Raw genomic sequence first — 24,303 nt, 5'->3', positions numbered from 1 at the left:
TTTTAGTTCAGGACCAACTTTAAAAAAAAAATGTTCAGGTACATCATGTTTTTCACATGAAATGTTGATTATGTGACCCAGCATTAACTGTATTGCATAGGCAATATGTATGACAAGGTTTTATAGTGTCAAACTTAAAGGTTAGCACAGTTTGGTATTAAAATTTAGTTGTGAAAGACAGAGCTATAGATACAACTGGTCCAGAATGAGAGTAATCCTGTGTAATCCTTATGGTTCCACTGATAAGATAACACTTATGCGAAAACCTGGGATTGAAACTGTAGCCTTTAATATCAATCAGGAATACTTGCTGTCATGTCATACAGAATATTAACTTTCAAACAACATGCCAGTTACCAGAGTAGTTTGTGTAATTGATGAACTGTGTTTCATTAGAGAAAAAAAAAAGAGTCTTTGCTCCGAATCCAAAATGAAATGTGGGAAATTCGTAGCCATTTGAAGTGAGGAGAAATACTTCAGAAATTACAGCATAAAAACTGCCAGTTCTGAAAAATGAATGAAATTGTTAGTGCAAGGCTTTGTGTGGTGTACGCTGCCAGTCAAGAGAACAAATGAATTTTTAATAAACTTAATTCAAAAGAGAAGATCCCCCGAGACAGAAAACAATGACAAAATGGAACTAATTTTGCTAAGTATCCAAATATTGGAACAAATTAATACCAAGGTAAACAGAGCATAACCCATAATCTTGATTAATACATGTATGTTTAGTGAATTGTAAGGAAGTGGGTGTTGGCTGACGACAGTGAGAAGAACTGTGTGATGAACAAATAGCAGATACTGCTAGTCAAGGGACCATCTAGTAGGATATGTATGTTGTTGTACAAAGCTGTAAGTGAATTAGGCCAGTTGTGTAGGGAATATTGAATAATAAATGGGAACAAAAATGAGATAGATATATAAATAAAGAATAAAATGACAAACACATACAAGAAACTGTCTTGTACAGATAGACAATAACAAGTGTCAGATATCTTTCCAAGATACAATATATTCTCTCTTCAGTATCACAATGGGTATTGGGATGTTACATGTACATGATATATTGAAATGTACTGAGTGATGGTTTATCATATTTCATTGGGGGTGTTGAAATATTGCATGACATGCTGTACATATAGATTTAGTTCAGATGTCGTGTTTGTAGGTGTGTTTTCATTGACAGAAAAAAGAAATCTGCACGAGAAGTGTACATGAAAAATGAATGGAATGAAGAAATAGTAAATAAACTAAAGAATATATGTTATTAGGTGTTATTCCCCAATATTTTTCTTCTTTAAGTCAAGGAAATATGAGTGACCTAAGGGGTCTTTGTCACTGTTCATCTAATAATAGTAATATTTGACAGGACCGTTGGGTCAGGAGTATTTTCGGGCTGCATAAAGAAAATATTGGAGGTATACCAATGCCAGTAATATAAAAGAAAAAATGGGGGAAAGTAAAGTCAATTTTGAATGTTTTGACTCGTGAACACAGCAGCTGTTGTCGTGACATAGATGTGTGTTGTCGTGATGTAGAACAACCAGGGTATAAATTCCATATTTTTTTGTTCACCTTGTAAATATGGTTACATGTACATGTATACCTTATTGTATTGAACAAACCAATACACATCCAGGCAGTAGGCACAGTTATTACTTTATGCATGCTGTATATTTCATATCTCAATGTTGGGAAAACATATACTGCACATGTGTGTGTACCAAAAATAAAACATCATGATGACAATGTGTTGATACATTATACTGTGCAGTGTTAGCAGTTGTGTGTGTCTGTTATACCAGACATCACATGGTATGAATTAGCAATAGTCCATGACACACCACTCAGACTTCATATCTCGACTACAAAATTATGAGATCATATACCAATGGAAATCAATATAAAACTGTAGCAGAAATTGTTTATTTTTTTATTTATTCATCTTTCATATACAAACGTCATTTCAGAACTTAGCACCGTTCTCCCATTAAGCCCTAATACAAGATGTAGAAATCAACTCAAACCTACATGTACCACAGATGGACAAAAAAAATAAACTAAAAAACTTGGACTGGCACAAAAAATGTTACACAAGACAAGATGTTACTATGAAAAGGAAAGACAGCAAATTGAACTAGTAAACTAAATTATTCACTATATTGGAAGTTAAATACAAGCACTTCTTGTACATCATACAATATACATATACTAACAAACTATACCTTCTGTATTGTATCTCATTTTGTTCGTACTCTATGTATCTCCTCATGGGGGCATCAATATTACATAGATTGCTTTAAATTGACATATATTGTGTATGAAAGGTAAGTGGAACTTATACATACTATCAAACTGGGAATAATGTACAAATTATTTAGCAATGAAACAAAAACAAAAACATACATGGTAGAAATAAATCTAGTATGTTTGATATTGTATATATGGATGTTGTATACACAGCTATAATCAAGAGAAGAGGTTTTTGCAAGGAGTAGTTGCTTGGAGTGAATTTACATGTAATAGTCTGTCAAATAGGAATGCTGTATATGCCCTACAGTGATGGGATAAAATCAACCCATGGGCCAACTGAGTGAGAAATGCATCCCGAAGAGACTTGTATCATTCACTTTATATTACATTGCTCTTGTTCTCTTTTGGAGTGGAACTGTACTTTGAATGACGATTTTACTTGGATGAAAATCTACGTGTTGAACAAGAAATATTCATTGAAGTTGATTCTGCAATATATATTTATTGACGAGTGATATTTCATATTTACTTCTAGTATTGTTGGGGTATTGATTTTAATTGTAAAGGCATGTTTAGAAATATAGGCTTTCAAAAATAACCCTAATGTCAACATTGTTTGAGTTTTGACTGATTTTTGAAATATGTACGTATTTTTTTGTGCTGAAAGAAAATTTAAGTAGAAAATGATGTTTTCACAGCATTGACAATCAATAAACATGTCTTTCTTTAGGAAACTAATCAGGACACACTTTTATGGTGAGAAACTTGAAAATTGATTAAAATACATTATGTACCTCTCATTATCAGCAAAGCTGATAGATTTTGTATACTACATGTGTATGTGTATCATATGTACTTTTGTCTCTGTCATACATGGTAATACCAGTGAAACCTACAAACTGTAATTAATGATTTTGTTGCATGTACAGTTGTCATAGTATCACACTTCATTCCTGTAAAGTATATACTGTAGATTAAATAAAAGAAATACAGTCTGCAGTCTGTATATCATGAATCCATTGTATTCATTTGTGTAAACCTATATATGATATTTTACATGGATGGAATGTTGTCAATTTATAAAGAAAGCTGATTTGGGTAGAGATGTGCTGACTTCAAAGTCTAAGTTTAAACTTTGGTTATTACCAGGGACCTCCCAGGTGCTTTGAATATTTTCCTGCTCATTCCAAAGTGCCATTCTCCTCAGATGTGTTAACTTACATATATTTTCAAAGGCAGGTGTGATAATTAGTATAATTATATTATGCACTTGGTAACAACCAAGAACAATAGAATGTTTTGTAGTGGGTTGCAGTTTTTTTTGTGCTGGCTATTTTAGATGACTGCTGGATGAGGCCTTCCACTGCAGACCGGTGTGAGGAGGTCCCTGATTACCACATTTTGTGTTTGGTTCTAGATGTCTTCTGTAGTATAACACATGATGTTCATATTAATCTTGCGTAGTTGTAATATACACACTTCCGGTATGTGGCCATAGAGGGAACACTCTTAAATATTTTGTTGCTGCAGTGACATCAATGCTTTGAAAATAACTTAATATTCATGTTGTGGGCATATTTGTTAATGTCTTTACATGTTGGGAATACAAATTAAATGTTACTATCTGGAATATCTATTGTACTTAAATAATTTAAAGCATGATATGGTCTTGTAGGTTTGATATCGTCAGGCCAAGGCTGGTCACTTAGTAAGTTAGTATGCAGTGTTTTAAAATCAGTGTGACAGGAATTGTGTGTGTTGGGGGGGGGGGGGGGTGTTATGGTGGTGTGTATAGTGAACAAAGTGAGTTGTGTTGTAAGGAGGAAAAAGTACAATGTATAAGGCAAACAACTAATGTTTGTCGTTGAATCATTTGGCTGGTGATAAAGGCTTTGTACACTTGTGTCATAAATTAAGGGGGGGGGGTTTGATGATATGATACGGTGTGTAGATGTTGGTGGGGGGGGGGGTTGAGGATAGAATACAAATGTAGATGTGTAGAGGTTTGGAGGGGTATAGGATAGGTGTGTGTAGACGGGGGGGGGGTGTTGACAATACAAATATAGATGTTTGGAGGGGTTGAGGATAGGATAGGTGTGTAGATGTTGGGGGGAATTTGAGGACAGAATACAAATGTAGATGTGTGTAGGTATTTGGAGGGGTTGAGGATAGGATAGGTGTGTATAGATGGTTGGCAGAAGGTAAAGGGTAGGGAGGTTGAGGTACAGTAGGATAGGATGTGTGTAGACAGTTGGGGGGGGGGGTTTGAGGATAGGATAGATGTGTATAGACGTTTACATGGGACAAACATCTCAACTTCCAGGCAGTGTCTTGTGAATAGCATACAGAGTTTTAACAATAGAGGATCAATTTGAAATGAATTGCATAGAGCTGTGTTAAAAAGATTGCAGTCTGTCTAATCAGAACTATGATAAGACATGTTATAGTAACAATGTGACTTGAATACGGAGTTCAACACTGTTCACCAATTATACCTTGCTAGCTATGTTCACATTTGTGTTGCACCCAGGAATAAATGACAGTTATGCACTATCCATTGTGACATGCATGTACCTAGACAGATAAAGATCCTTTAATTGAAACGTATCTTACTATGGAATAGAGAAGCTGATACAAGAGATACAACTTCACAGATAGCATCATTACTGTTGCTATGGCAACAACAGGGAGGCTTTGAATTGATCAAATAAAAGTTTGAAATGGCTTTATACTGATATCTCCTTCATGTCGTGTAGTTAATACAGGTAACACTTGTCTCTTGCCATAAACAAAAAGAAATCACTAATACTGAAGTAAAAATAAATACATTTAGCCATGTACATGTTTGCTGTACAAATGTGGAATGATTCCATGGTAAAACTAATATTTCAGAATTTGAAACACTGGAAATATTAGGATAATTATTGAGACATTTATAGATTTTTTATGGCCCATGCATGAGTAAGCAATGTTGGTTTGAAATAAATGACATGCAAGACATGCGTACAGGGACATGAAAGTATATATTTCGATCAATCTAAATTGTCAACTACATCACATACAATGTACACATGTAGTTGTATCACTTGTGTATCTGATTCAGTAAATGTTATGAAACTGGAATGGTAAATAATAAATAACTTGAACCACGATATACGTATATAGTGTAAAGCTACATGTATGTGGAGGTGAACAGTTTGTGTTGAAATTATTGAAGTGCTATGTCTATACAGAAATGTTATTGCTGACATATTGATGCAAAATAAATGATTGATTAATCCAATACGTTATTGAAACCTGTCAAAGGAGACCAAGAAAGGTGCTGTGGGTTGGGATATTGTTATCCATTCAATTTTGTTTTGCAGTTGTGTAGTTTGTACATAATTCCATAAATGTGTAGTCTTTATCCAGTCATGCATGCAAACCCACATCTTACATGTACCAGTTTATCTTTGTTTACATAGAACATTGAAATGGAGTGCAAATTAGGAAATGGTTTCCATATTTACCATAATATTAGCCAGGGAACAATTTCAGTGCTACTATTTTCAACACCTTTCCATCGACTGTAAAAGACAGGAGAGTCTAGATTTCAAGTTACAATGTTGTACCTGGATGGCATCCAGAGATAGTAAAAAACTGTAAAAGACAGGAGAGTCTGGATTTCAAGTTAAAATGTTGTACCTGGATGGCATTCAGAGAAGGTCAAAAAAGGCTTACTGTTGAGGGATTTCACACAGACTGAGGATTCGTCGTGTGGTTTTAGCGTTTGCCTTTGAATTTCATGTGTCATTTATTCTGCTTTCCTGGAGATTTAGAGCCTCCAATGGATGACAGTCAGTAATTGATAGAATAATAAAGACAGCAGTATCAAAAGTATTTTATGTTTGTATATCTGCTGACAGCTTTTGAAATTAAATGCAAAAAAAAGTGGCTGTAAGAACAACAATGTTTGACCAAAACAGCATTCTCTATATTAATTACACATAGGCTGTACATTTACAGATTTTGACACATTCATCACATGGATTGATGTTGAGACTTGAGTTACAATAATACCATCGTAGAAGTTGTGCACTAGAGTTAGTGAAAAATGAAAAAATACAAATTGATGTGATATCAAGAGCTTGATTGCATAGAATTGTAGATGCTATAAAATTACGGGAACAGTCAAAGGTATTTGATAAAAGGGAGATAGGCAGAGAGATGTGCTCTAAGTTTGATGGATGATATAACAGATCAGTAGGTAACACCCCTATGACTTGAAATGGTATGTGCCAAGATCAGTGTTTCTTCCGAAGTGTTGTCTACATGGTTACAGATACTGATAATGCTTTCCACGGCAGAGCCACAAATCTTATCCTTCCAGACAAGCTTACTCTTTCCAAGGAAAAGACCATTGGTAAGATGACCACTTGTTTTACATTTTGTCTGCTGTTATATCACCATCATAGAACAGTATACTAGTGTGTAGATACTTCTTTTATAAGGTAAATAAACAGTTATGCTAGTAGAAAGGACAATGGAATCATTCACTAGATCATTCATACTTCCACAGGTTTGATGATGTTTATGAAATTGAAATTAGTGATGTCCGTATTTTTTGAAATTAAAAATATCGATAGAATGAATGTGTTTTCAGATGGAATTGTAAAATAGAGATTATTTGTGGTCTGGTAAAAAATATCAGATATTAATAAGTCACAATATTGATGTTATGAATGTCATGAAGTATTCAGGTCAGAGGTGAGAGAGAAAGACTGCCCACCAGTGTGCCTTCAAAGCACCACTGTGTCACACACAATTTCTAGTGACGCACCAAAATTTCTTACTATGTGGTGACTCACAAGAAATGCCAGTTTTTATCATTTTGACTCACAGCAACAAAATTTTGTTATCATTAGAGAGTGCCCACATTGCTACAACTGTGTCTTTCTGTCAAGAAAGGTTAGTTGTTAGCCATTACAGGAATGATAGAAGCTAGCATCAGGTTTCAAGTATCTAACAAAGAGAGACAGATAGTGAGCCCAAATGATATGTTGATGTTGTAACAAAGATATGATTTGCTGCCGTCAGTCGTTGACCTAGGTCAACAATATATAAAAATATATTAATAGACAGACTTTATTAAATAGCTTAATTGTGAAAAACATAATGTCCATAATGTTGCTTTATTGTGAAGTCTGCATCTGTTGTTCTTTTCTGATGTCACAACAACTGAAATATTAGGTCTCTACCATGTATATAAAATTTTGACATCTCATGAAATATCTAATCATATAAAAGATGAGAGAGAAGGAATTAATTTATGTTTGATAGTGAGTAATTTTGTAGGTTTGCCTGTATTGGAGCCTGGAATCAGCTGATTGAGATTAATGAAAATAGCTAAATTATGACAAGTACATGTAATATAGGCTTATATGAGTCATGTGTAGTTGTCACAGTGTATTGCAATACCTCACCTCTGTCTACTAGGACAATTCACAGTTATAGAAAATTTAGAAGTAGAAAAATAAATATATAATATGAGATTCTGAACTGTTAAAGTCATTCCTTTCATAAGGTCTCAAAGAGGAGGGTGTGTACTTTCTTTTGTATGTAGCTTGTCAGCTGTGAACAATATTGTAATATTTTAGAAATTAGAGTGCATTATTAGATATCCATGACTAATGACAATCAGCCATGTTAAATTTATGAAAATAAATTATATATTTTCATGATACCATGCTAATTTTCCATTATTTTGCATAAATTGTATAAGCTGATATAGTTCTTGACAGAATTTGTCCTTGTTTTTTGGAACAGCTGGCAGGGAAGTAGGGATCACATGTTGTGATATTGACTTTTGTTGAATATGTCAGTAAATGTCAATAAATATTAGAAGTCAAAAACTATGTCTCTTTCTAATAGTCTGTCAACTCAAGTGCATGTTGAATTGAAAACCTATTTTGGTCTCTATCCACTGGTATATTGTATCTTTCACCAAGATGTACACAGTATGCATGTACAAAGACACACCCTACATACATGTATTGTATATAACATGCACTTCTTCTTCCTGGCACATATTTACACAAATTACAATCGTATGAAACAAAGGTAAACTCTGACTGCATTGCAATCAAAATATAACCTTACTTGACTCCCAAGCATGCATTATCATAATTTTGTTTGATTTTCTCTAGTTGTGAGTCATAGGGGAAATGAAACTGAAAACATGTAATGTACTATGATACATTGATAAGATACAGTGTACTGTACTGTGGCTGGTTGACATCCTCTGTATTCTCATGGAATCCATAGTGTCTGATATCAGGAAAAGTGTTTCTTGGATTAATTAATTTGATTAATAAAGATTCTAAAATTGTAATGCTATAGTAGTGAAAATGGTGTGTACAATTACTTGTCAATCTGTAGATGGTGTGAAAACTCAAAGTGCATGCAGTCTGTTTTCCTGTGTTTGTAGCTTTTTATAACGGACTAGTAAGTGGTCATTGAAGTGTAATGGCAAAATATGGTACTTAGGTCAAATAGTGCACTATATAAACTGTATGTAGCACTCTAATCGGCTTGCCAGATTGTCCAATATAGGTTTTACATGCCTTGCTGTCTTTATTGATAAATTTGTATGGTTTAGAGGCGGAAGTAATTCCTTGTTGCCATAGTTTTCATTCAAATGCAGGTGGAAGGGAAATAGAAAAGGGAAGGTAATCTATTCCAGTAGTGCCTGCTCTGTTTGTGTGAAATTGCTTTGCACAAAGGTAAAGTGGAGTGTTATTGTGGAAGAGGTTTTAAGTTATTGACAAGTATATTGTACAATATATGAGATATTTTGGTAAAGGTGATGTTACTGACAAGTATATTGTACAGGGTATATTTTGGTAAAGGTGATGTTATTGACAAGTATATTGTACAATGTATGAGATATTTTGGTAAAGGTGATGTTATTAACAAGTATATTGTACAGGGTATATTTTGGAAAAGATGATGTTATTGACAAGTACAAATGTATATTGTACAGGTATATTTTGGAAAGGTGAAGTATCAAGGTATTGAAATTGAGTTCAAATGGAATTTCAACATGTAAAGCCCCAGGGAAATATGGAGTAGCAATGAGGGACTTTGAGCTTAACATGTTATTTTAGATTCCAAACTTGATATTGTCAGTTCAAAGAAGTATTATGTGTGAAGTACAATTTACAAATGTACTCGGACAGAAGTTCAACACGCATGTCTTTGTCTTCAGGTCTAATTTCACTATTAAAAAGGAAGAGACTGTACTATTACTGTAGCACCATAAGAACTATGTACTATTAAATCTCCAGAGATTGCAAGACTGTTTGAACCATGGATTGAAATTGATATAACCAGGCTGTTACATAGACTGTCATAGCGTCATGGGAAGCCTCTACTTGTTGGAATTGTATGTAATATCTCACATAGCAATTATACATGTTTAGCTTTAGGGAGTTACCAAGGCATAAAAAACATCCCAACCTCAGTGCCTCGAATACTCTTGTCAGACATGCTCGGACTACACAAGTACCATGTACAGTCTACACCGTACACTGTAAAGTTGATAGGTTCACTCTCTTCTTCTGTCGAAACTGATGTTCAAAAATGTGTTCATGTTGTGAACTGAAAAGTCAGTGATCAAATGTTGAAAGGAAATGGTTCAAAAATGTAGATTGACGCTATTAGTTGACATGTCTAGTAAGCAACTGGAGTTACATTAGGATGTTGCAGAGGATATCAAGTGTTGTGGTTACAGCGGTATCTTAGCAACAAGCAGTATTTCAAATCTTGATTGTACCGTATGAGGGTAGGTCCACCATACACACACATGTATGTACAAGTGGTGTAAAGTATACAAGACCACACACACATACATGTACATACAACATTGTGATGGCAACAGTAAAGAAATGGTCTATAAAATGCAATGTCACATATTAAAGTGAAATTTTTAATGATAATTGATAGAGTTTCTTTGGAACCAGCCTCTAAAGAGATGTAGAAAGAATCTGAACGGTTCAACTGCCTTTACATGTATTTTTGCAGTGAAAGTGTTACTGTTAGTTCAGCATTAAAACATGACTTTATACTCATTATATAGTCTTGTACCAGCTACAAGATAGACTGCCAGGTTTGGTGAATGCCTCATGTACAGATTGGAGACTAGCTTCATATGTAACATTAGTTCAGGGTGATTGACTAGAGTAGAAGAGACAAGTCAAATGAATATCTAATTATTGTACTGATGTCTAGATGTGGAATCTCCAAAGTTTTACCTTAGTCACCTTTAGTCTGTCAGTGAAATATCTAATTATTGTACTGATGTCTAGATGTGGATTCTCCAAAGTTTTACCTTAGTCACCTTTAGTCTGTCAGTGAAATATCTAATTATTGTACTGATGTCTAGATGTGGATTCTCCAAAGTTTTACCTTAGTCACCTTTAGTCTGTCAGTGAAATATCTAATTATTGTACTGATGTCTAGATGTGGAATCTCCAAAGTTTTACCTTAGTCACCTTTAGTCTGTCAGTGAAATATCTAATTATTGTACTGATGTCTAGATGTGGAATCTCCAAACTTTTACCTTAGTCACCTTTAGTCTGTCAGTGAAATATCTAATTATTGTACATTGTGTAGTGACACTGTGATCCTGAATATTCATAGTGGTGCCTCAAATCGCTTGTCACCATCTTGAGATTTGAAGCCACAGGTACATGTAACACCTAAACTAGTATTGTACACTGATTCTGTATCATGATAATGATGTAGATGTTCATGTACAGTGGAACTTCATGTACTTCCCAGGACAAAGAAACAGTACATGTATGCTACAGATGTATGAACTGGTCTAGGTACAACCCATGCAGTCTTTCAGAAGCACTTACCCTGCATCACACTATATGAATGACTCGTACAAAGTGACTAATAACTGTCAGTATTTACAGGCTTCCCTATCAGTGGAACATATTTAGCAAAATGTAGGTCAGAAATTACATCAAAGGAATAATTTGTAAATTGCATCGTTGGAAAGAGTTAATAACAAGAGTTGTCATGAATACAATATTGTTAGGACCAACTTATTAGTTGAATACAAAACTATGAATATTTACCATGTAAATGAGCAGTCAAAAAATAGTTTGAACCTTTGACTAAATTTGCACCATACCTTGTAAACATAATCAGGTCATTTACAAAGTATGGAAAATTGTGCATGAAGCAAATGTACGTCACTTACTCAATTATGAGGAAAAAACGGTGCCATTTGAACTGACAACATTGGTGCTCACCCCCACCCCCTGCTTCACTTGCTTTCATTTCAATCAGGTATTTGTAGTGACCAGGGATAGAGGAGATAAATTCACTTGATTAGTGATATACTTGGATAGTTGAGAAATTAGTAGGATAGATTTGTAGTAATCTATTTTAAAAGGGCAATCCATACACTACCTTCATGTTCCTCTAGGGACATACTTAAATTTTGCTGCCCACGACTTAATGCAGGCAATGAGTTAAGTGTACTTCCAAGGACACACTAGGGTATCTTTTTAGTAGTAATGCAAGTTTATACACGTATGTTGTAAAATCTGTTGATGTTGAAAGTAGAAATGCTGTAACATTACAACATACATTGTATTTGCTGCAACTTGTGCAAGGACATTATTATGTATTGATGTACATGTAATAGCTAAGGACTGAAATAGTACCATGTATGATTTGCTATATTAATCTGGGATAGGTCTGTTTACTAACAAAGCACAAAGTGAACCAAAATAAATTTTCATTTGAACCAAGTGAATATAATTGTTTTGAAATGGATTTAGGAACATTTTCTGTTTACAAAAAATTTACATTAGTGTTCTCTTACAGTTGTGGATATGTTAACTGACAATAACACAGGTAGAATAGATGTCCAGTATAGAGGATAGAAAAGATCATGATATCCAAAACAGTAGATTACATCTTGTTGCTTTTATCAACAAACATGTTTGCTCATTGGGAAAATGGCAAAATACAAATGTATATGTTGCTTGAAGTTAATACATTGTACATGGATTGAGTGTAGCAATATGTTGTACTACAAGTTGTACCCTGTTGTGTAGGATGTGATTGAAAGGGATTGTTTTGTAATAAATGTGACTGATTTGTAGTGTATGTACATGGTTGACGTGGTGTGGTGTGGTGTTGTGTTGTGTTGTGTTGTGTGGTGTTGTGTTGTGTGGTGTTGTGTAATGAGGTATGAATTGTTGCTAGATGATGTTATGTGTAGTGAAAATGTGAGGACACTTTCATGTATTTTCTGTGAAAAGGAAGTTTGAATGTGATGAGTTGTGACTTGCACATTTCTATCATGTTGCATGTCTCTCATATTATAAATGAAATTAATCTTGCCCCAAAGCCACAAATCTGTTTAAATTAGCCTACATCTTCATGACATACATGTAAAACTTACAAGGGTATACATGTAAACTGATACTTGTTGAATGTTTAACCTTGTTCATGTTACTTCTGTATGCACTTGTGACATTTCTTCTAAGTTCTAATTCTTTTGCCATGTTGACTTCTTAATTACTGATTCTTACCTAAACCAGACTTCTGAAACCCCTGGCTTTCTTTCTATGTGTTTTTTCACATCAATCTTCACCCTACCCAGTTTATGAATTTTGTTGTACTAAATGAAAATAATTTGAATTTTCAGCAGCAAGATGTTGTACTCCACCTAGAGTTTGATTGTAGTATTAACTACAGAGTTGAAACATTAATACTTCAAATATCCTTTGCTTTCACAGATCTCATGTAGGACAGACAACTCAATATGCAATATTTCACAACTAAAAAGGGCTTAAATCTTTGGGTACTGCTATGTCAACTCAGCTACACAATGTATTTCAAGTGACATGACATTATAGACAACAGATAAAAAATGAAGGTTAAAAGTTTGTAAGATATCAGATGCAAATTTATGGTGTTCATATTTGGCAAAGATATCTAGCCTGTAGTCATATTATAAAAATATTTACATCTCAATAAACCCAAGTTTGAAATTATTCCAATGTAAAAAATTTGGCCTCTTATGCAAATTGTTCAATTTTCAAAGATTTATAAGAAGAAAATTATGATCAGTGAATATGTGTCCTTTAGCATTGTGAATATTGCAGATTGAAAATAATTTTGTGACATACTAATTTTCATAATTTACTAATGATGAAGTTGGTTTCTACTTTTCCCTTGCTATTTTACAGAGAGGTTCAGATGAGTTGATTGCTCAGTCCACAGGACAGAATGGAGCCACAGCCATAGCTAACGCAATAGCTGCAAGTCCCACAGGGGGCATATCACCAACCAATTCCAATGATGCCAAAAAGGTGAGCATAAAGTGGTTTGTTCACAGCATTCCTATTGACACCCTCGTCAAAATATCATATGCATAAAGAATTCCTGACGTAACCTTCCTATCCCAGCCGTGTTAAAATTACATGTAGGCTAGGTGTCTGCAAAGAGCATATGTTTGGCCCACCATTTATATGTGGGCATATAAACCACCTACATCATAGTACATGTATAAACAGATATGAGGGTTATGCAAATGTCCAGGCACCTGGCTATCAGCCCTTATATTAGGCTCACATGTCCATAAGGTTGTGTGTACATCTTGGTCCTCTAGCTGACGAACATTAAAATGTTGTCAAAAATTTCAAGTACTGAATTTCTTTGCTGTGTTTTTAACAAATGATTATATTTATACATAGTTTACCAACACAGATAAACTTTTATGTGAATTTGTCTCTGAATCATAATTTCATATAAATTGTTAGTGGTGCTTTGAAAGATGAAAGAGTAGAAATTACAAAAACTTGTCCATGTCCACAATTATGCTACCAGTAAGCAAGGTGTCATTGGGAATGCTGTGGTTAGACTCTTGGAGTATATGTAGCAGTTACCATTATGATATGATGATCCATTTCTCATGCCAAACTGTTCAAATTTATGTATCCTCCGTCAGATTTCAATTATAACTTTTCAGAGGTATTTGGGAAGTAAACTGATGCAGCTACAGTTTGATATTGATTTCCATCGGGCTGATAGACCACTAACTTAAAAATTTGGTAGTCTATATACAGTTATGATGGATAGTTTTTTAATATTATATGCCCTGGACTACTGTTAATTTTGAGACCTAACTTTCTATATATAAATGTTCTATTGTAATCATGTGTATTATTGTGTAAGTGTAATTTGGATGGTTTGTATTAACCTTGAAATTATGCATAACAACACTAACCAGTACAAAAACAAAACGAAAATATATTTTTCTAAGAGAGAAAAAGCGCAGGTGGAGAAGAAGGAGACATTGAATCCATCACACTAATAGTGTATACTAGTACCTGCATATATGCCCTCTAACGATAGCCAAATTTTGTTGTTGTGAGTCAAAATGCGAAAAACTGGGATTTCTTTGAGTCACCACATAGTAAGAGATATGGGAAGACCAAATTTTGGTGCATCACTAGAAATTGTGTGCATCAGTGGCACGTCAAATTGGTTTAGACGACACATTGTATGTAATATTATGTTGGCAAGGATGTTCACATAAATTAGAATAAAAGTATAAACATGTTCATTTTCACAACCTAACCATAAGGTTTATTGATAAGTTATATGAACCGATACATTACATTGTTAATAACTTGTCAGCTGATTGACAGCAATGTGCTGTATCTGATGAATAGTCAACCTATCTAGTCTTGTCAAACACATACTAATGTATAATATGATCTTCCGGCTAGCTTTAAATCTTTATTTTATGAAGTTCAAATACTATACAATCAAAATCACCTGCCATTTATTTCCTGACTGAAATCGTAACATTGAATGATATATGCAGTAAAAAGATCTAAAAGTTACAACACTGGTAATCCAGCCTTCGGTTTACTAAGATAGCCATAAACTAAATCTATTGTTCATCACTGTAGTAGATTACACAAGTGGGTGTTGGTGTTCCTCTGTTGTGTGATTCTAGTCGCCATATGATCAACATAGTATAAACATTTGAAGTCCCAAAACAGCACTGCAAGTCCATGGAACTCTAAGTAAACTAAGTTTTCAGAGAACACCTCCCTACTGAGACTATAATACAAACCAACATCCATTCAATAGCTTATCACAGTTGTATTAACATGTTGTGACAATTAGTTTTAGTTTGTGTCTATCTTGGAAAACCTGAAGGCTCAACTACCAGGGTGATAATGAAATAAAGAGTGAAATCATTTCCAGTGTGTATAATGGCATCTTGACAATGCAGTGTTGTTTTCAAACATTCTTTGTATTGTGTGTCCAGCTGAGTCAGTGTTGCTTAGCTGTATGCTGTGAACCGAATGTCGTCATCCACAACTGCTGAGTTGGTTAGGATGACACAGTTAGTTTATCTAGCAATAGAATTGTGTAAATATAGAGACATGTACATTACAGTCACAGAGAAAGGTTTAGTCTGAATAACTTTATATATGAAAAAATAAAAATAAAACTCAAATAGTTATGTCTGACAATAGTCTAAATAATATCGTCTGGTATGCCATATTATTGCATTTTATTTGTGATATTGCAAGAATGTACAACATTGATTTGTCTGTTATATTTTATCAGTATATTTTGTCTAGTTGTGTTGATGGTGACATGTAGACCCTTGCCATAGGAAGCCATCATATTATTCATTTGAGTACACATGCATGTATGCATGTGATATATATATATATATATCAACAGCTGTATCGTAGATGTGCCATATTGTGTTTTTTTTTCATCTCCTGCCATCCAACCTGTCACCTCTTGTCTTTCTGATTCCAATAGACTATTGTTTCTTTCTTACTAATCCATGCACATGTAATGGTGTACAGAGCAGTGTAGTGGTTTGTGTGTGTGTGTGTGTGCGCGTGTGCGTGTGTGTGTGCGCGCGCGCGCGCGCGCGCGTGTGTGTGTGTGTGTGTGTGTGTGTGTGTGTGTGTGTGTGTGCGCGTGTGTGTGTGTGCATATGTGTCAGTCATGTTCTGATAGTATAGTATGTGTGTGCATGTGTCTATGTCCATCTGTCTGTCTCTGATGATATTGTCTGATGGTACATTTGTATATTTGGCATGGTGTGTGTCTGTGTGTGTGTGTGTGTGCGTGCGTGCGTGTGTGTGTGCGTGTGTGTGTGTGTGTGTGTGCGTGTGCGTGTGCGTGTAATATAAATGATGGCTGCATAGCCAGGTGGATTTGTCTGTATACCTGAGGGTCATAGTCTGAATGAGTTATGGGAATTTTTTTTTCACATCTGTTAGTCAGAAATGATATTTGTGTGGTCATATAACTACGTACCAGTCCATATTTCAAGAAGAAATAACAGTTGTAAGTTGGGTCTAAATGTGATAGACATCATGTGATCTGTATGTAGCTGTTACCAGGCCTTGGTGGAATACACTCTAAACCGGATGGAAAAGCCTAGTTTGTTAGACAGACACATGGTAGGAGGTGTATACATCACAGCCATGACCTTTAACCCCAGTGATTCCCAACAGTTGAAAATATAGAAAGGTTAAAATATAATCATGTTGTGTGATTGATCTGAAAATGACAAATATGGTGGCTGTCAATCAAAATTTATCACATGTTACCGGCAACAATGATAAGTAGGTGAAATGTACATGTACGTTAATTAAAGTCAAGTAATTACCATAACCCATACGGTTCATTACAATCATACTGTAATTACTCGAACAAAAAATTAGTCAACGTTTTCAGTCATTTCAACTTTTGCAGTAGAGCTTTGAATCATGAATAAATTGAAAGTGTAAAGTCAATTTGGCTATTGTGTTTACAAGTTTAATTAAGGAAATGAGAAATGGAAGGTACAAATTTTTAAAAATAAACCTGGCAGTGCTATTCAGTGCCTTGGTAAATTAGCATTGATTGTCATGATACCAGTAACAGTGTACACAAGTAGTTAATACCAGTATACTATTAGTCTTTACTAAGTGGTCGTTTGGATAAGGATTGGGTATTTATTTAAGCAATAACCCCCGCCGAAGGCGGGTATACACTCGATTTTGGTACAATTCGCGACATATAGCACGAGCCGAATGGCGAGTGCTATATGGAGCGAATTGTACCAAATTCGAGTGTATACCCGCCTTCGGAGGGAGTTATTGCTATTATATTATATCAAAATATGTGTCTATTTCTTCTAAATGTGATTCTGTGGTTATTTATATGCCTGAAAAGGCGAATTCACACGTACAGAAAAAGATCGTCTGTAATAAATCGTCGGGAACGAGCATATTTTGATGAGTGGATACGTTCATGTCGCCCAAACACACACACACACACACACTGCATTTACACAAACCATACACTACATTGCATTGCATTGATAAATTACTTTATTTACATCATATAAATAATGCACAACGAAAACGCGTTGAAAACTAGCAACGAAGAAAACGGGGCAAGGGGTCAAAGAAAGTAACAATTTTGTTTGGATATTTACATAAGAACAATACAATCTTGTACACTGCTAAAAATAGATGTCTCGGCGTTGAATCAGTGGAATCGGAGAAAGCTCGAGACAGTAAATCAGAGACGCGACGTTACACAGTCTACTTTAATTTAATGGTTAACAAATTGAACATTGACTGAACCTGAATATGTACAGTTTTGAAATAATCCTGACGCACTTGACTGGTGGTTAAAAGTTAAATTGGTGTTGCTTGATTCAACGAGAGCTGGACGCCGAGACGGCTCGTTGCATGGGAGAACTTATACCTTATCAGCCATGGCCAGTGATGTTGAAGCCACTGATCGATCGTTACTTTCGATCGCAAGGTCATCAGTGGAATTATTTGGACTACTGTAACCCAAACTATTGGACAGGATACCTGACATACCTTTACTCTGAGGAAGTGTTAACTTATTGGTATAAGAACGAACACTAGCTTCATTTTTGTGAGTACTATACATATGCTAGTTTAGGGGCTCATTTTACCACTGCCAGCCGTGGTAAAATGGGATTTTACCACAGTTATTATCCAATCAGAAAGGCACATAGTAGCATGATATAATATAATTTGGATTTTTCATTTGCAAAACAAATTCTATCATGGTTTTCTACATGAAAACCCAATGTGAAACAAAATTGAACAAGTCTGTGTTGGTAACTCAATACAGTGCAAAAGCTCAAAAATGTATAAAAAGTTTGTTATTGTAAGTACACTAACAACACTTTACATAATTTTACTGCAATTTAGTGAGTTACAAGCAAGAACTTGACATATATTGTTTCATATGTATTTTTCAAGTAGGAAGCCATGATAAAATTGTTTTAAAAATCCAAAATAAATACCTAATCCTCATCCATATATATAAGGCGTTTTGTTCCACAAAATTGAATTAATTCAACATTTATATTTCAAATTTATTTTTGGTATAAAGAGATACGTCTTTACTCTTAGTATGAAAATTTCTACTCACAGAATCAAAAATACCCTTGGAAGTAAATCCCAAATTTCGCTGAAGTTGTCATCTGCCTCGTCAGGAGTATATAACAATAGTCCATTGTAGTACACAGGGTATATAACAATAGCCCATTGTAGTACACAGGTATATAACAATAGCCCATTGTAGTACACAGGGTATATAACAATAACCCATTGTAGTACACAGGGTATATAACAATAGTCCATTGTAGTACACAGGGTATATAACAATAGTCCATTGTAGTACACAGGGTATATAACAATAGTCCATTGTAGTACACAGGGTATATAACAATAGTCCATTGTAGTACACAGGGTATATAACAATAACCCATTGTAGTACACAGGGTATATAACAATAGTCCATTGTAGTACACAGGGTATATAACAATAGTCCATTGTAGTACACAGGGTATATAACAATAGTCCATTGTAGTACACAGGGTATATAACAATAGTCCATTATAGTACACAGGGTATATAACAATAACCCATTGTAGTACACAGGGTATATAACAATAGTCCATTGTAGTACACAACTGATGAAACATTGATGACATTTTGGGGATTTGCTTCCAAGAAATCTTTTGACTCTGTGAGTAGAAATTTTCATTACTATAGTATTAAGTATGAACTAATATTAATGTCCATGGACATTCAAGAAATACTCTAATGATAGTTACTATAGTGCCAAATATTTATGTTGATTGCAGTGGATCCCGTGAGATACATTGGTAGAAGTCTTGCATGTAAGTTATATTATAGTGCCAAATATTTATGTTGATTGCAGTGGATCCCTAACCAACAAGGAACCAGATATAATGGATCCCACAAAATACATAAGTATTAGTCTTGTATGTAGCAGTGATGTTATAGTAAGTTTAACCAAAATGGAACCAGATACAATGTAGGAAAACACAAGGTCTACAGTAGTATTCAAATTGAAACAAGTTCAGTCCTGATTAGTTTATTTTAGATGTTTCATTAGAACACTATCAGATCTATTGATTTCTGTACATGTAGGAATTAATAAGTAAATATTGACGATAAGTGGACATAGCATCAAGGCATTGATCATTAAAAGCAATTAGCACTTGTACCAGGTCCTATGCTGTTAGTGTTTGTAGAATTGATATTTATTGACATGTCTATTACAATATGAATTAGACACATACATGAAATATGAAATACAAAAGAGTGACTTGGAGTGAGTAAAGAACAGATATAGGATTCAAATAGAATACACTACAATACATACAGCTACATGTAATGTATAGTGTTGTGTTTTTTAATGACTCTAAATGGATAAATGTATGACAAGGATTCCAAATCACATTCATCATGTAAAATACATGCAATGATTAAACAAAGAAACAGGGCAACTAACTGAATTAAAACACATCAGTTTACATTACTTCCCCTGCTTAAAATTAGAGTTATGGACTATGCTTAGTGATGTCACCTAGACCCCTTAGGTCACCATATTTCTCATTTATCAGGATTATTATAGTGATTATATATTCAATTGCTAGTATAGAGTCTATCCTTATAAAGCCAACTAATAATCTGGAGGGGGGGGGGGGTTCATTTAAGGTTGACAGTAGATTCCTACTTATGAATTCACCAACATGCATAGAACTATCAGTGGTGTCTAAAAACTAATATACATATTTGTATCAGTTTCATCTTGTGATTTTATTGACGTGTGTGTGTGTGTGTATGTGTGTATATGTAATTTTCTGCAAGGGAGATGGTGATACATGTTTTGAAAGAGAGGTGTGTGTCTGTATCTCTGTCTCTCTCTGTCTGTGTTTGAATGTTATGATCATTGTAAAATGTAAGTTGTACTGGGATACTAGGCCATATTGTAAACATGTATGGACAAGGCATTCAACATCACTATTGTATTTGATTACAGTATGTAATTTAGAGCAGTGATGCATGGTAGACATGCTGTGTGATGGCAGACTTTTAGTCTCAGACTGGGTTTAACCTTCCATCTACAATTTGTATGCTGGTCATATTCTATACATATGAAATGCCTAATACAGTGTAGTCATAGTACAGTGTTGATTTCACACAACTTTGTAAGGCCTAGGCTATGCTGTAGCTTTCTGACAAACAAAACAAAACTACTATTTATTTTCCGTTTTTCAGATATTCTCATGTTCTAATTGTGTCTATGATTGAGAAGTTCACAGAATTACAACTTGTAGATCTAAAAGTCGTAAGGATAAATGCACCCCAGAGATGAATTTCACTGAATAATCAAAGACCGTAAAATCTTCCCATGTGGAAGCTTGCTTCTGGTCCTTTTGCAATAATATAAGAAATTTAAGGTTCACCATGTTGTTGCTAAGGAAAGTGACAGTCTATTATTTTCCATAGGGTTGACATAGTATTCGGTGGCCATATTGGATTCTACGACCATATTGGATTCTAAAATGGCTGAATTTATATTTTGATAACATGTTGACCTCTATTTTAAAAATTTGTACAATGACTTTATTTATCTCTTGACTTTAACAAAATGGATTGGCACTTTCTTGAATATGTGTAAAGTAAAAGTACAAGTTTACACAGCTTATTTTTAAGGAAGTTGAGTCACACAGTTTGTTGGTAAAAATAGAACACATTAATAGCTGTAGAAGTATTGCAAATCTTGCACGGTATGATGTCATGTCAAGGACTATATGAGTATTAACTATCTCAGTGCTGGCTTCCTTGAGTCATGGGGATTCTAGCCTACTGATTCTTATCTCATCATCGCACTCTTTACTGGTGTTTCTTCTCCATCAATTAAACTGAATACAATATTGCCAGACAAGTGGTCATAACTAGATCAAGTCACAGTATGCATATACAGTGTTTGACATGCATGTGTATGTATATTCAGTTGTAGTACAAATTTACCACTGTGTGACAATCAGTGTAACTGTATTTGTGGATTGTGTAGAAATTCCAAATGTTACCCAGAATTCAGTATGGTGCAACAAACGTAAGTAAAGAACTGGCTTCAAATTGAATATACGTTATTATGTCAGTGTTTAAAAATTGGCAATATGATATATACAGACACAAATGGAACAAAACGTTGATCACAATTTTGTAAAGAATGAAAGATAAGTCGGTTGTTTGTCTCTTATCTCAGGATTGTCTTACAAAGTGAGTACTAGCTCAGAGTCAAGTTATGTTGGGACTTAGACCATCATTTCCCCACATGTCTGACTCTAGGCTAAATGAGTACTAGCTTAGAGTCAAGTTATGTTGGGACTTAGACCATCATTTCCCCACATGTCTGACTCTAGGCTAAGTGAGTACCAGCTTAGAGTCAAGTTATGTGGGGACTTGGACCATTGTTTCCTGACAAAATACCCACATATCTGACTCTAGGCTAAGTGAGTACCAGCTTAGAGTCAAGTTATGTGGGGACTTGGACCATTGTTTCCCCACAAAATCCCACATATCTGACTCTAGGCTAAGTGAATACTGGTTGATAGGACAGCACAACATGACACATTACGCCATAACTCGCAGACTGAATTTTGAAACTACAGCTACCAATATTTCCATCAAAATTGACAATTAGTCCATGTGATATTGATGCAGTGTTGAAAGATGGATTCACTCTTTCCATTCATACTTTCCAATAGTCTAGGCAGGAAGGGGGAATAATTATTGTAAATTGCGTCAGACACCTACATTTCTCTTAGCCTTTCTTGCCCTTGTTTCCTGAAAGTTTTCCATGTTGAATAGGAAAAGGGAAGTGAATCCTACATTGTCACCTCAAAAGGAGAATTAGAATGTGATAAAGGAATGCTGAAAGCTGTGTTTTTTGTTTCTTTTAAATGAAGAAAAAAAGAAAATTAGGAAGACTGAGAAAAGAGCCTAAGCAGAAAAGAGTTAAATTGTGATAAGATTGATTGTCTGAACAAATGAGAAATGCAGAAAAAATGTTGTTTGAGAATTGAATAGATGTCTGGAAATGGATTTTAATATTGTGAGTTTTTTTTTTTGAATAAGACATGAAAACCAGTATAGAAATCATCACAACCTAACAATTACTCATTTTGGTTGTGTTAATGAAAGGATTTATATCACACACTTGTATTGATAGAAACATCTCAAAATTGCATTCACCTCGACTAAAATTGGTTGGAAATGTGTGTTAATGAGTTCGCAAAAACTATCTGTCTCTTTGTCAAAATAATTGACTCTGTAGTAAAAGTATTACTTTCAGTGTTGGAATTCTTATTCTGAAATTACAAAAAAAGATTAGGTTCTAAATCAGATCTTGACAAAATTTTGATTTTAAAATCCATGTAGATGTTATTGATAAAGTCAACTTATGTAGATATGCTGTACACATGTAGAGGAATATTAACTTTCATTTGGCACATGTTGTGAAAATCCTGGTGATGCTAGGTCATCACATTGCTCATTATACAAGAGTGTAGAATTTCACAAGGTATATTACAGTCTCCACTGTTGCACCAGTGTTTGTTAGTATGTCGAACAAGAGAAGGTGGTATGTATTGCAGGCTGTCACGTTTCTATAGCAATCACCAGATAATGTGGGAATGCAGCCAATCAGAAAATCAACACTTAAAGAGGAGAAGGTGTGAAAGTTGTAACAAGTGGAGTTTGTCATGTAAGCCATGTCAGAAAGTCACAGGTAATGATGCATCAATGATGCCGATGATAATGATGGTTAACGATGGTTAACGGCTGTTGGCTGTTAGGTTTGGAACAGCTTGAATAGTGAAGTGGATATCATCCCACAACATGCCAGTAGAGACAGCTGTAGTGACATGTATTGGTTTAGTTTAGGCATTATATATGTGAGCTGGTCATCAAGTCTCGGTAAATGAACCCAAGTGTGGCCCATACTCTGGAATAAAAAATGAACTGTATGACAGGTTGAAGTGACATATCCTTACAATATGTGCCAACTGCAATAATAATTACAGATATGTTTTGCTTTATCCAAAGTTATTGCCGCTCCCTGCCAACTCATTTAGAATGGCAGTTGAAATGTAGAACCATATGCTGATTTAATTAATAATAGCCATAGTTTATATCTAGTGCTGTAAAAAGTGTAAGTGAAAGTTCAATGGGCAGCATACTTTAGTCAAGATTTTTTTTAATTCAAAGTAAGTTGTTAACATTTAAGTCAGTTACATGTTCCTTGTAATTCCAGCAGTATTTGTGGATTTTGTTGTGAATTAACCTGTTTAAAAAATGTTCACGTTGGATAGTGGCGGTGTGTTTGTCGGGGGGGGGGGGGGGGGGGGGGGGTTATAATAATAATGATGCATATTTTTTGTGGAGGGGTGGGGGCATTTGTTTGAATTTAATTTGATGGCATCACTTGTGGGCTATTCCTTTCCACTAACAATTTTAATTGAATAAGTGAATATGAAAGGCGTGTCATTACTGTGTTAAAAGCTGGTACCTGTAACCTTTGACCCTTATCATAGGTATCATATGTGGTGAAATGAATAGATATCCGAGGTACCTGGTATATGAA

General features: G+C 34.7%; 1 protein-coding gene across 8 annotated transcripts in view; it reads left to right on the top strand.

The window, feature by feature from the left end:
* The window catches only part of LOC144436326 (polypyrimidine tract-binding protein 1-like), an 80,422-nt gene that overhangs the window by 33,456 nt on the left and 22,663 nt on the right, over positions 1-24,303 (top strand). For 7 of the 8 annotated variants that reach the window (XM_078125089.1, XM_078125088.1, XM_078125084.1 and 4 more), the window contains one exon: positions 13,509-13,631. The exons of the other annotated variant lie outside the window; for it this stretch is intronic. In XM_078125089.1, coding sequence (XP_077981215.1) covers positions 13,509-13,631 — 123 coding nt within the window. The remainder of the gene's footprint in view (positions 1-13,508; positions 13,632-24,303) is intronic. 8 annotated transcript variants of the gene reach the window in all.

The sequence above is a fragment of the Glandiceps talaboti genome, chromosome 6 (genome assembly GCF_964340395.1).
Source record: "Glandiceps talaboti chromosome 6, keGlaTala1.1, whole genome shotgun sequence".
Classification (NCBI taxonomy): Eukaryota; Metazoa; Hemichordata; class Enteropneusta; family Spengelidae; genus Glandiceps; species Glandiceps talaboti.
The sequence above is the reverse complement of the archived record's forward strand: the minus strand, read 5'-3'. Positions and strand labels throughout refer to the sequence as shown.